This window comes from Haliotis rufescens, unplaced genomic scaffold (genome assembly GCF_023055435.1).
Source record: "Haliotis rufescens isolate VD_foot unplaced genomic scaffold, xgHalRufe1.0.p SCAF_17, whole genome shotgun sequence".
Lineage (NCBI taxonomy): Eukaryota > Metazoa > Mollusca > Gastropoda > Lepetellida > Haliotidae > Haliotis > Haliotis rufescens.
Window position 1 is genome coordinate 20,101,103 of NW_025963857.1, and position 14,836 is coordinate 20,115,938.

The following is a 14,836-nucleotide window of genomic DNA, read 5'->3' on the forward strand; positions in this document are numbered from 1 at the left end:
AATCTTCCAGCCTTCCGTGAAACAAATATCACATTCTTAGGGGCACTATGTTGAGTTAGTGAGTTAACTGCATGCTGTTTTGAAGAATATTTCAGTTACATAATAACACGTCAGCTTTAAGTGGGATGAAAGTCTGACGAGGCGAAAGTTACCTTTGTGGCACCGATGCTCACCACTCTGTGGTGCAACCACACTAAGGATCGTAGTAGGGGGAAATCTAGGATTTAAACCCACAACCAGCCGACCCTGAAGACAACATGACCCCGTTTCACAAAGTGATTGTAACACTATGATGATAGTAGCTCCTATGTTTTAACACAGACTTATGACAGTCATAGCACTACGATCACTTTGTGAAACAGCCCAGTACATTGTTTATGTGTTTGTTTGCTTGTTGTTTAACGCCACACTCAGAAGTATTCCAGCTATATGAGGGCAGTCTGTAAATAATCGAGGCTGGACCAGACTATCCAGTGATTGACATCATGAGCTTCTATCCATGCAATTGACATAGGATGACATGCATCAACCAAGTCAAACCGATCCTGTTAGTCAACTCTTACGACAAGGATAGTCGCCTTTTATGGCAAGTATGGTTTGCTGAAGACCTATTCTATCCCGGATCTTCACGGGTCCCCAGTACATTAGACATACTTGACTGATAAAGGTACCAGAATCTGTACCAAAGTGTCACACTGAAAAGAACACAGAATTTGAAAACGAATATCAACTCTGCCTACAATGGTTGGAAGAATGGAATATACCAAATGCGATGAAGGAAAAGTTTTGTTTTATATATCTGGTTAGTGTTTCGAATACATACTGGTAGTTTTATGCCTGGGATATGAATGCAGTCAATTACTATTCTATTACATTGAAGAATAACAGGGAATGGAAGGTGTCTTTCAAACACCCGTCGGTCATGTGGCTGGATGGTATAAAAATAACATACAGACAAACCCGGATTTTGGCGTGACAAGCGCACACTTTAACCACAAGGCAAACCCACCTCTACACCCTCTTCGAAATTCCTGGCCTTTTTAGAAGTATCTATACAAAGTATGTTCTGCCCTTCCTCAGTACACTATTTGCATCAGCCCAAAGGCCAAGGAGCAATAATGTTGGGGTAGCTTCAGTCAGGTGTCCTCATGGGACAACAGGGAGGATCTTCAGATGTTTCTCGTCAGACCTCACAGATACCAACCGGCCACCCTGGACAGAAAAACTACATGTCTTCGTGTGTGTCGGAATGTACCTCGACTTGAAGCTAGATCCATGACACTTAGTACCTCTAAAGTGAGGGTTCCTGCTTGCCAAGTGGCTGGATCAGAGGGATTGTTTCCCTGCTGGGAAATCTCCTGGGTTTGAGGTGGGTGGATAGGCATGGCAAGCATCCTGTATATCAGAATAATGGGGTCTTCCCTAACTGATCGACTGGTGCCATTTACTGCGGTCCGACTGAGAACAACATACCATGGGGCTGCAAACTTCCAAGTTAGTACCATTAGTATCAGGGAGTCTAATACATATTGTCAGTTGTCAGGAAAACAGTGAGAAACAGATAACCTCATGGTCCACAAACTACTGATGATTTGTGTCCATGTCTGTTTCTGTTTTCTTCTACGATTGATAAATGGATATTTTTTACAAAAGCTTGAAGTTGAGTTTTTGTGCATTCTACATAGAAGTTTAACAAAGCTTTAGATTGCCCAATGTCCTTCTGCTGTGATGTGACTGTTATTATGCGAAGACAATGCAAAAACTAACACTCACTGAGACAACTGGGAGACCATGGTGATAGACTAACATTTAGTCCAAGAAATAAAGTTATCCTATTTAAAAATATATATCTACAAAAAAATAGAATCCAAATTCAATGCTTAATTAACAATGCTTAATTAAGAGCTAATCATTCTAGACTTGAGTTGAGTTCATTTTTTAAATTTATTCGTGGCTCAATTGTAGTGGCTATTACGAGTTAAGTACCTTCTATGTCCCTCCTATTGACCAATCAGATTTCTACTCTCATATAACTTGTATTTGCTTCAAACAAAATGGCCAATGCTCAGTCAAGACAATCTGATCGATAATCAAGATCTATGTTGTGATATAACGGGTCTTACCTCGCAAAGTGCATCAAATCATTTGAGCACCTTGATTAAAAACATGAAAAGATTTGGAAAATATCTATAGACGCCCAGTTGACAATACACATGCTTTGCAGATGACAGAAATCTCTATGTTGAAACCAATGTTGTTTACAAACCGGATGTCTAGTTTGTTGCCGATTTTGATTGGACTGGGCACAGACTCGCTAGTCCAACAAAAATGTAACTCCTGAATTCCAGTCTAGTTCGGCAAGGGTTGAAACTGGACAGTGACAGTCAGTTAACTCGCATGCATGCCTTGGGAAGATGCTGGGAGACAGACTACCATGGTGATTGGCCCTTGAAAAAACCCAATGACTCTCCTCTTCAGTGCTATATTGGTACCCGTGCATTAGGGGTGAATATTGGTCTGGAAATCGCTATTGCGATAACTATTGATATTGAAAGAAACTATTTTGATAACTATTGATATTGCAAGCAACTATTGCGATAAATATCGATAGTTTTCGGTGTATCATTTTAGATGGATTTTACAGTTGAATTAAAACTGAAGTTTCCTTTGAATATGATAACCATAACAACAAATAAAAAGTAAAGTTTCAGATATGACTGATTTGTCTTTTTCTTTACCTTAATAATTTAAGAAAAAGAAACTTCCACATTACCATGTGTAAATTACAACCACTCATGATCAAAAGAAAAACAAACTTGAACAGCATGGCATGTATTTTATTGATATGGTAAATACAATCGAAACTATCGATAATCCTAACTGAAATCGATACTATTGATGAGAAACTGATTTAACAATTTATTGACTTTAAGTGCTTACCGATAGCAATACCGTATTCGACGTAATAAGCGCCCCGCTCTAATAAGCGCCCACGGCGATATTTGCTAATATATTGGCTAGTGAACAATCCCAATCAGCACCCCTTCCGATTGATCAATGTACGCAAGACTTATTTATTCGCGCATATTACGCACTCGTGTGTTATATCACCCTTAATTATGGGCAATTAAATTCTTGAAAAATATATCTGTCGTATATAAACATTTCAGGATGTTTGAATAAACCACGAAATTTACGATCTTTCAACTCAAAATAATATTCTAATAAGCGCCCCCTATTTCTAATTTTGAGAGCGCCCTGGGCGCTTATTACGTCGAATACGGTATATCGATATTTCGATTTATCGTGACACCCCTACCATGCATATATTTCTGAAACATAACCCCATATTAAACTCTCACAGAAGCATACTTTATATCCATGTGTACATCCATCAACTGCCCCGTGGAGATCCAAAGTAGAATAGGTCTTCAGCAACCTATGCTTGCCGTAAAAGGCAACTATGCTTGTCATAAGAGGTGACTAATGGGATCGGGTGGTCAGGCTCGCTGACTTGGTTGATGCATGTCATTGATCCCAATTGCGTAGATCGATGCTCATAATATTAATCACTGAATTGTCTGGTCCAGACTTGATTATTTACAGACTGCTGTCATATAGCTGGAATATTGCTGAGTGCGGCGTTTAACAACAAACCAACAACTACATCCATCAATTAGAAAAGTCAGTGGAAACATTGTAACATATATGTCCAATCATTACCCATGAAACTTCCTATAAAAGAACAATTTAGACACCACTATGTCCACTTTAACCCTAACTTAAATAATTCTATCAAGAACTTCAGGATTTGAAAATTGTCCTTTTCTCTTATCATCTGATCATATACTTATAGACACTGTTGATATCATCATTATGAGCCTTTATATCCCAGATGAGATTATTTTCAGACAATGTACGACAAACTGTAGACACCATCTATATTTCACAGCTGACATAACTGTTATGAGCCATTATATCCTGAATGGGATCAATTTCAGCCAATGTAAGAACCAGAAAAATGTAGCTGAAATATCTATTTTATGTCCTCTTCTTAAAAGACCACAATTTTACGAGACAATTCTCAATTGCCGTGACGAAAAGATAACACAGGAAAAGGCCTTACGCAAATGGTGCTATACTTAGCAAAGCAGTTCAAAGAGTGCCATGAAATATTCAAAGGCATGTTGATATTGCTCTTTTCCTTTGTAAAATTGGATTTCTGACAATTGGTCACAGCAAATGTCACTACATATGGGTTGTGGAATCTTTTCTCTTATCTGTTGAGGCCACCTAATGTTCTGCTTATATCTAATGACTGCCCACATGGTCTAGTGGCTAGACTGTCTGCTCAGCAAGTGGAAGGTCGGTGGTTTTATCGTTCGCGTCATACCAAAAGATGTTGAAAGTGCCCTGCCTGGCACTCAGCATTAAGCGAATAAAACTAGGACTGGTCAGCTCAGAGTCAGTATACTGTGTCTGAATGGAGTATTCATGTTATAACTGCAGCATGGAATGTCAGTGGAGTAGCACTAAAAATACGGCATAAGTCCAGACTAGTACAAGCAGCCACTCACGTACATGCATATTGCTGTATTAGTGCAAGAATCTTGAACTTGACATTAAACCCAATTTCACCTCACCTCACTTATACCTAACACATTTCATGAAACTTGACACCTCAGCACCTGACATTTTTTTATATTTGCAACATGTTATATTATCACATGATAACAGTTTTAATAAACATAGCGCATGTGAGCACAGCAGCAGCACTTCCTACTTGGAATATCTCATGAAAACAAAACTGTTAACATTATCTTGAAAAAAAGTAGAAAAACATTGAAAAACAAGATTTCACAACCAGTTTTGCCTTAATTTTTAACACACCATTTTATAAAATAAACAAGGACTGGCATGCTTTAGCAGACTGACAGCTTGCTAAATGCATTATTACCCTTAACTGCTTACTCAATACACACACAGCACAATAAAATGACAAGACGACAATAGACCCTGCAGGAGTTAACAATTTTTTTGCAACAGAAATGACTGCATCTCTCTGTACCAGTTTAATCGCTTCCCAGTCAATTAAGTTTATGGCACTATAAATGTTGTGTTCAAGGACATCTGTATGTGCTCAGTAGTGATACAGGCATTATGAGGCGTAATGCCTTCACCATCAGCAGCTCTGTGAGATCCATCACTACTCAAAAATAAAATCAATGCAACTTTGTAACTCATTTTATAGCATGTGCTTGAACTGCTATAACATTGTTATACACTTGATAACATGTGCATCCAGGTTAATGATTATAACATGGTTGTACCAACTCATAACATCCTCTAGGATTTATGATTTAATGCTATAAACACATTGTTGTTTTTTGACATTATGAAAGTAGTCTTGTAACATTATTTGATAACATTTGGTTCAAGTAAATATAATATTGCATGTGTGATGTCATTCCACAGCAGCCATGCGGTCATGGTCTACTTGTAACAGTTCTGTAAAGAGTGTGTGGGCACATGGGGGTTTATGGGTATAGGAAATACATGCATTTCAAGTTTTGTCTACAACTGTTAGTGACAATTCAGTATTTTATATGTTACTATTATGTTGTTAGTTGTTCAGTTTAAGTTTTAACAAAAACCCTAAATTCATAAAATGTGTTTGAAAATTTGTCACAATATAATCAAAGGGAGTCCCTGAATAGTCTAGCACACTTATTCCACGGAGTTTCAACAGTGTTAATAAACTCAGTGAACGGATATTGTATCCGAAGGAGTATTATTTTTTGTTCTTAATGTGTCTGTGTTGCTATAACATTCTTTTTCTATTTGTAATATTTTTTTCAAAAACGTCTATGGAACTTATAGGTAATTGAAGCACATACATAACATGTCACATTTGGTCAGTAGTTCTTAAAATTCTCGATATTTTGTTAGTTGTTCAGTTTTAGTTTTAATCAAACTCTGAAATGCACTACATTTGGCAGGAATAATGAGAGGGAGACAGTGAGGCTGCCAACCCCCTTTTGTTACGCGGGATTCGGGGGGTATATTTAGAGGGTATTCGGCAGTGTGGTACACGGGACCCTAAAAAATTAGTATTTGGTACACAGATTCAACATTCTAAAAAATAATGGTGTACATAACATTACTTTTACTTACAAAACTTTTATGACCTAGGAACATGTTCTATAGGTTTTCATCTGTTTCCGGGATAGGCCAAGCCATTTTTAACTTATTCGTGACCAACTTGTGTCATTCCAGGGACAGGACGTGACACGCTTGAAGGTTTGCATATGAACATGAGAACTACTTCAAACAAGAAGGATAACTCTTATTCTACCTGCGTCTTACAGTAACATGTAGGCGTAATAGCTGCACTTGCTTATTCCTGTTGTCAAAGTATTGAACCTCTCTAATACAGAGCTACAGATAAGCTGCGTATTTGTGTAAAATACCCCCCAAATGTATTCAAAACCCAATAACTTTCAATTAACTTGTGTACAGAAACACATGCATTAAATGGAAAACTCAATTGTTTGAAAACAGCACCCGTAAATACCCAATGAAACTTTTTCAGCATGTGTACAACGGAGCTAATTTCAAAAACAAAATTACGAGCTAATTTACTTTCTGAGTCAAGCCTATATTTAGAACAGTTATATACATCAAAAAACATTATTTCATTTTTTTTTAAATCTCTAAATGCTTACTCATTTGGGGAAAAACCCAACAGAGTGATGAACAGACGAGTGAAAAAATATTGGTTATCCAATGAAAATGTAATAACCCAATTAAAATAGAAACCTTCGAGGAAAAACTCAATTGCTCAAAAAGTTATCTTGAGCTCTGCTAATATAAATATAGATTCTATAATTTTGAAAAAATATATTTGGCAAGCATTAAGACTCATTTATCCTTCACTGTCTTGACTGAATCCTTTTATGGACAACTTTAACAAATAGTATACAAATTTTAAATGTGTTCATTACAATATCTTTATGAAAGACTGTCATGTCCACTATGTCTAGAGATGTATAGAAGCATTTCTAAATACATACAAACACCATAGCAAGACCAGTGGGGATTCCCAAGTAGCCTTTGCTTGCCGTTATGGGAGGGGTGGGCGAATAGATTGGTTGCATGTCATCGTACCCCGACGACAAGGATCGTTGCTTACACTATGAATTATTGGTTGGACTGGTCTCAGTCTCAGTTACGTACTTAATCAAGTAAGACATTTAGCTGAACACAAAATATATGCTGGATATAAAGCATTTTTAGTATAGTTGGTGTTTAACTGAAGAAACTGTGTAGGAATAACATAGTCCCTTTCAGGTTTAATAAGCCACAATATATATTTACGTCATCCATTTAGGTTGTTTTAAACCCAAATATTTATTACCTCAATTTTCCATTAACAATTTCTGTAAGTATTTAATGCTGATGCTTATTCGACAGCATCCTGTTAGTGTACTATACGCTACAGAAAGGGTTTTCTTTTAAATATTTCCAACTAATTTGTTGGCATATCTTGATTAAATATTTTGGGGAAATTACTTATTGCAATACATAATTTTACTAACAAAGTGTTTGCTGCAGTGTTGAGGGATCAAACATTTTTTTGTTTATTTTGTGTTTACTATTTTTATATCACTGCTTTGTATTTGATTCAAGTAAATATAATATTGCATGTAATGGAGTCATATATTTTGGGGGTTTTGGGGTTGTCTTTTTTAACTGCACTCCTATGTTAATGTTAAACATTTGAATGATGTAAAGGTAAACCATGAAATTATTGTTTCACCAAATCTGAGTAGCCCTACCTTTAAAACTTAAAAACAGTATGTAATTAATCAACAAACCACAACACTGAGAATCTACATTTAGAATACTATGATGTGGTATGAAGTATTAGCAGTTTGATCAAAAAGTAACATTTAATTTTTTTACACTTCATCTAACTTCCATGAAAGTAATACCAGGAACATACAAATAGGGCATGTATATTCAAATAAAAAAAGTCAGATAATTCTAAAGGCATAACCCCCATTTAAGATTTGGGTTAGAATTGGATTTCTGCAACCCTTGGTTGATGCATGTCAGCATATCCCAACTGCGTATAACGATGCTCAAGAGGTTAATCTCTGGATTGTCTGGTCCAAACTTGATTATTTACAGACCGTCATAATATAGCTGGAATAATGCTGACTGCTGCATTAAACGATAACAATAAAATAAAATAAAGGCAGTGTTTAAAAAAATGTGAGTCTACACACCAGAACTTTTCTTTGGGCATTATTTTCAGTAGACACACTCAGCACTATTCCAGCTATATAACTGCAGTCTGTAAATAATCGAGTCTGGACCAGACAATCTAGTGATTGACGTCATGAGCATCGAACCACGCCATTGGGATACGATGACATGCATCAACCAAGTCACCGAGCATGACCACCCGATCCCGTTAGTTGCCTTAGTGGATGGAATGTTGACAGTTGAGTTCACTAAACCAAACCAAGTTTTGTTATATTTGGGCTTCAGACTAGTGGCTAAAGTCGCAGACAGAATATATACAATACTAGTTTTTGTACCAGTTATTGTCAATTCATTTCGGAATTAATTACCTACCATTTGAATCTTGTGCTTCTGTTAAGGATGTTGACAAACAATATTGAGAAAAGTTACAACAAAGTGTTCCATACAATTTACAACTCAAATAATCAATCTACTGTACTTTGTCCCGTGACCCATCTTGTTAATAGAAGGGGCGGTGGGGTAGCCAAGTGGTTACCGCATTCACTCATCATGCCGAAGACCAAGTTCAATTCCCCACATGGGTACAAAGAGTAAAACCCATTTCTGGTGTCCCCCACCGTGATATTGCTGGAATATTGCTAAAAGCGGCGTAAAACCATACTCGCTCACTCACTGTTAAAAGGACATTAATTTACCTAATATTAATATTGTAGCAATGCTTCCAGGAAGTGATGGATATCACCTTAATCAAGAACAGGTACACAACTGAAGTCATTACATGATAGACATGTCCAATTATTTCATTAATTTCAAATTTCTGACATTTATTCAGCCAAACTTATTAATATATAATCAAACCTTATTAATTTCTATCATCCATGAAGGCATAACTTTAATAATTTCCTATTTATATTTTCCACATTTTAATAACCTAATTAATCTTCTTGCAATTAACAAGACAAATTGAACTTAAGCTGACTATCCGGTCTGCCGTGTATAGGAGTACACATGAGGCAGCAAAAGCACATCCATATCCTCCTTAGCCTTTCCACCGTACAGTAATGATATATCTGTCAACATAAACCTTACATAACAAGATATCTAAATGCTAAAAAGCTGTGAGTTGACTCTGTACAACCCAGTGTCAAGATCAATTGAGAGTGAGTGAGTGGGTTTGGTTTTATGCCGCTTTTAGCAATGTTCAAGCAATATCACGGCGGGGGACACCAGAAATGGGCTTCACACATTGTACCCATGTCGGGAATCGAACCCAGGTCTCCGGCGTGATGAGCGAAGGCTTTAACCACTAGGCTACCTGACCAGTTAAGAGCAGCTCCTAATTAGTATCTTGCTTTTGTCAAGTTATAGGCCATAAATTTTCTGAATCCTGGTTAGAATCTCACCATTTCATATCTTTGGTGTGAAATTTGTCCTGGTATACCTATACAGTGTATTGGACACTGCTTCTACCAATATTAGTACCTTACAAAAACTTTCCAAAATTTGCTAAAAAATCATGGAAACATTTCATATGTCCAGTAATGTTTGAATTGTAAGATAAAGCAAAGATCCTGATATTTCACAATAAAATAATTTCTAATTCATAAAAATTGATAAAACTTCATGTAAAAATACCCTCTGTGATATATGCACCTCATTTTGTGGTATCATCTTTGTTAAAAAAATTCTAATCTGTATCCCCAGGTTTTTGAATGGTCATTTATCTTATCTTTCAAACTTTCATATTTCTTAGAGAAGGATGATTGACTCGTTTAATCTTTTCAAAACATTATTGCAATTTAAGTTAAACTTCTTCAGTCTTTTTTTCCAAAGACATTGACACATGTGTCTTCTTAAGTTATTAATTCAACTAAATATGAAATGTCAACGTCAAGGAATGTTTGCTTACTGTATCAATATGAGCTGTAAAAAAAAGAAATAATCATTTTCCACATAAAAACTGTAATAAAGAAGAAGTTAAGAATGACCTCTACGTCACAAGTTTCAACTCATCAAAACATGAAGAAAAAGCAACATTCACATCAGATTGTCAAATTGGATCACTTAGCAACACTGGAAATAACTCGAGAAATGTCAAGACTGGTGAAAAATTCGCATATCTTGCAAGATTTTCACCAGTGTGGAGACACCAGCAGGTGAGATGGAGATTTTGCCATTAATCATACGTACCGTTTCCCTACAACAGGCTATGGTGCAAGGCAAAAACCTGGTTCTGATAACACATGGGTTTTGTGTCCTAACCCTGTTTCTCTGTAGAACTGCCTGATAATGGAGTCCTTATCAGCTCACTTTCAAAGCAGCAGGGAATTTACATCATATTGTCTTCCTGTTAGTATACAATGTTGACAATCTTTACCACAGGGTTCGACAAATATTTGTTTTTAGTAGCCAACGCAGAGCAAGAAGAAAGCTGGTCCAACACAAAACTGGCGAAGTAAAGGACTTTAGTCATGGGCTGCTACCATTAGATAAAAATTGTTTATTTAACGCTGCACTCAGCAATATTCCTGCTGTATGATGGTGGTCTGTAAATAATAAAGTCTGGACCATATAATCCAGTGATTGACATCATGAGCACCGATCCATGCAATTGGGATACGATACAATTGTCAGTCACCCAATGTGAGTGAGTGAGTGAGTATGGTTTAACGCCGCTTTTAGCAATATTCCAGCAATATCACAGCGGGGGACACCAGAAATGGGCTTCACACATTGTACCCATGTCGGGAATCGAACCCGGGTTTTCGGCATGACGAGCGAATGCTTTAACCACTAGGCTACCCGAACGCCCCTCACCCAATGTGACCACCTGATCCATTTAGTCACCTCAAACGGCCAGCATAGGTTGCTGGGGCCTATATGTTTACCCAGAATTTCCCCAAGTTATGAGGTATGATAGTAAAAGTGGAGCTATAGATAGTTTGACTGACCCTTTCGTTTCAGGATGAGATGTTTTTATACTAATTTTACAACAGAAAACTCTTTAACAGGATTTTCTATGAAAATGGTGGGTGCTGTTGGTCTAACATGTTTGTCTCCTTCCAGAAAGACGAAAAGGTTTGTCTTGCAGAAAAGACAGAAAAAATGTTTGGAGTCCAACCAGCCCCACCTCTTTCTCCCACAAGCATGGGGATGCTGATAGGCCAAGGGTGATCATCACACCTGGGGCTTTCCTCCCACATTAAGCTGACACGCCGTGATATAACTGGAATACTGTTAATAGCGGCGTTAAACCCAACTCACTCACTCACTCACTCACACAAGGGGATTTAAACCAGGGTTTTTACCTGTTTTAAAATATAGCATCATATATGTTTAAAACTTAAGAATATTATCCAGCCAGTCATTGGAAGCAAAAGAGTATGGATGCTGAAATGATTGAAACTAAATTGAAAATGTTGGTTAGATTTATCTGATATTTCTTTTGGAGAGTCCATTTAAGATTTTCCTTTACTCCAAGTTTTGATACAGAAAAGGAAATCCTTTTTTTATAAAATGAAAGGCATACTGGTTACTTTACTTCATTGCTGTTGAATAAGTGGTCACCCTGGGACATCCATTTTAATACCTGGGACGGCAAAAAGTATGAATCTGTTTCTGAGAGTAATAGAGAGTGGTTATGATGTTGATGTTTTAATACCAAGACTCCCCAGGACTCACAAATATATAGACCAGGGTAAATTCCTGGATTCAAACCCATGAAAGTTGATCCTTGCAGATAAGGAATATGTATGAACATCGTGCTGTCACAAATACACTACTGGGCCACATATGTGCCCCTTAGTCTCTTATACCCAAGTCATCTAAGGGTTCTAATTAAATCCCAGTTCACCCCAATTATTTTTCTAGGTTTGTCATCAGCACACCCGTGCTGGGATGTTTCACCAAAGTGGTAAACGTTTAAGACACGCTTCACTTCAGGCTTTCCTCCCACATTCACCTGACGCCACGGTATAACTGGAATACTGTTAAAAGCAGCTTTAAACTCACTCACTCACTCAAACAGAACCAGGACATATAATAGAACATTCGACCCATTGCACCCCTCTCAGCTACAGCAGGCTATACTCATTCATCCCTTTCAACTCTAGCTCCTGAAATTATCACACTTGAGGGTACTTTTAATACTTATGGGTTTTCTCGTAGAATTACAAATTAACTTTATACAAAACTTTATTTCACTTTGGGTTTCAATGTGCAATTTCCGACATATGCATATTTCGCGCACGGCCGCCATGCCATTTAGTGATGTGGCCGAGAAGGGCATGTCCGGAAGGTGAAGCAACCAGGAGGGGCTTTATGGCTGCTTAATTAATTTTGGTGGAAATTTGTAATTTTGAAATACGCCATAACAAAAATGTGGGGAACTGAAGGAGTTTGTGAGGTTGTGTGTGTTTATAGATTTATGATTTATGTTTTATTGGTAGCTTGTCTTGTTTTAAATGCGTCACCAAGTCTATGAAGTACCAAGGCTACAGAGTGTCACCAGGCCGGGAAACAATTTACAATACTGTCAGCAGTCTATTGCTGCTACCCATTACTGATTAAAATTAAAACTGTCCCAAGTTTGTTTTTTGGTTGTTTTTTTGTGGTGGCATGTCTTACAGTACAGAAACCACTCAAATCTAACTAAATTAAAGTCCCATTGGCCACATTTGCGTAATAGTTTTTGCCTCCAGTACAGGAAATGCTTTTAGCAATCACATGTTTAACAATTAAACATCAATTTATTGACACTGTGGAAGTAACAGTGGCTGTGTTTTGTTATGCTAACACCAGTGTGGCAGGTCTGAACTGGCCACGCAATGCTGCCATGTTTGTTTAGTTCAGCCCCAGAGGTGCCAAAGAGACCCTCAAGTATGAAGTGCTCTTCAATAAAACATTCAGAGGCCAAATGGCGTTAAAATTTGTTGCAAGACATGAGGGTCTATAAATCAACATCACGCTTCAGTGTTTTGGTATGTCACCATTTCAGATCCCCTCGAAGCTAACCTACACATGTTGGAGAAACAGAAAAAAACATACCGAAAATGAGGATGGGGGAAATACTGATGTATAAAAAAAATGTTGGAAGTAATTAAACTGCCAGTATTGATGACAATATCGAGCGTTTGGAAACATATCAAGCACGTGGAATCGTGATAAGTGAAGGGGGATGCACGTGATCATATAGCAGACGACAGATTCATTACAATGAACCCTGGGGGTGAAATATGTTCACCCCAACAAAACTCACATCCGCAAAATCAATTCTTTTAATCCCACTTCTTGGGAGCAATCGTCACGCTGCTAGCCTTTGCATGCTAGATGGCAAAAAATCGAAACAAATATAAATTTCCTATTCCCAAATCATCAATTTTTCCATCGTCTAATTCTGATGAGCGCGGCATGTGTGACATTTAATACAAGATCTTTAAAAAATGTGAAGTGTGTAATAGAAAAATGTGAAAATAAATTCTTGACAGTAGGAACAAGCCATGTATGAATCCCTGCAGTAGTCATTCTGTGAGAGGAATGATGCTAAGTTACTTACCTAACATCGCGAAGCTTGTTGATAGGGACGCTATCACTCCGTCAAGAAGCAGACGATACTCACAAGCACGCGCTGTATGAACGCACGCGCCACAGCTCGTGCCTCTTGAAGTGACTCGCACGTCTATCGTTCACTGTCACTTGCAGCTGTCCAGGAATCGCGCCACTTATAGCGAGTTTGCGGCAACACACACTAAGTTCGCAACAACAATCCAACCATCTTCATGCCTGACATGCGATACTCACGCCTCTTTAAAAATCATAACTCCCACAACTCAAGTGGTACCTTTACCACCATTGTCGGGCCTCATTCAGGCATTGCGGACAATCTGCTTCACATGTATTGCTGCGATTCCTATGGTGCATTAGAAGGGTAACGCTGAACACTTGTTGACTTCTGTAGTCGCTGTTCGCTCCATAATCAATTTAACCATTGAGAACGGTCATTGTATATTAATTTGTCATTTGATCACATTACAGATAAATATGCTTTTAATTCCAACCCAAACTACCGATGGTGTCCCAACCAATGATTTCAATTCAATCAAAACATTTGCCTCATGAATCAAACGTTACGTGCGAGTGTTCAAACTACTGAGTCGTCCTTTAATCCAAGTTATGCAGCAATCAAGATTCCCACTTGCTTTTAACATGGTTGAGCGCCTTGAACCAGAAATACATCCACTCCTTCTGGTGACCGTGTCCCTGCTACAGGCATATTATCTCGCCACAAAAATCCAATGAACCATATCGGAACCAACGGCACACAGATGGTCTAACAAGACTTTGGGTTCCCATAGTTTTACTACAAATCACAGCTCAACCATCTTGCCCTAACAATGTATGTAGAGACATACCACATATATACACTGCCAGCATGGTATTTCTGTATTTCCTGCGACCCTGGGCTTGTTTTACTACCTTCCTCTGTTGCCTACTTTTGATATTACATAGTGCAGCCTGCCTTAACCTATCAAGCAGATGCTTCCACAGTATCACACGACAAAAAACA

At 37.8% G+C, this 14,836-nt stretch overlaps 1 protein-coding gene across 1 annotated transcript in view; it reads right to left on the reverse strand.

The window, feature by feature from the left end:
• Positions 1-14,105, reverse strand: part of LOC124133934 — a 133,708-nt gene extending 119,603 nt beyond the window's left edge. The window contains exon 1 of the mRNA XM_046498525.2: positions 13,826-14,105. Coding sequence (XP_046354481.2) covers positions 13,826-13,832 — 7 coding nt within the window. The 5' untranslated portion in view covers positions 13,833-14,105. The remainder of the gene's footprint in view (positions 1-13,825) is intronic.
• Positions 14,106-14,836: the final 731 nt, after the last annotated feature.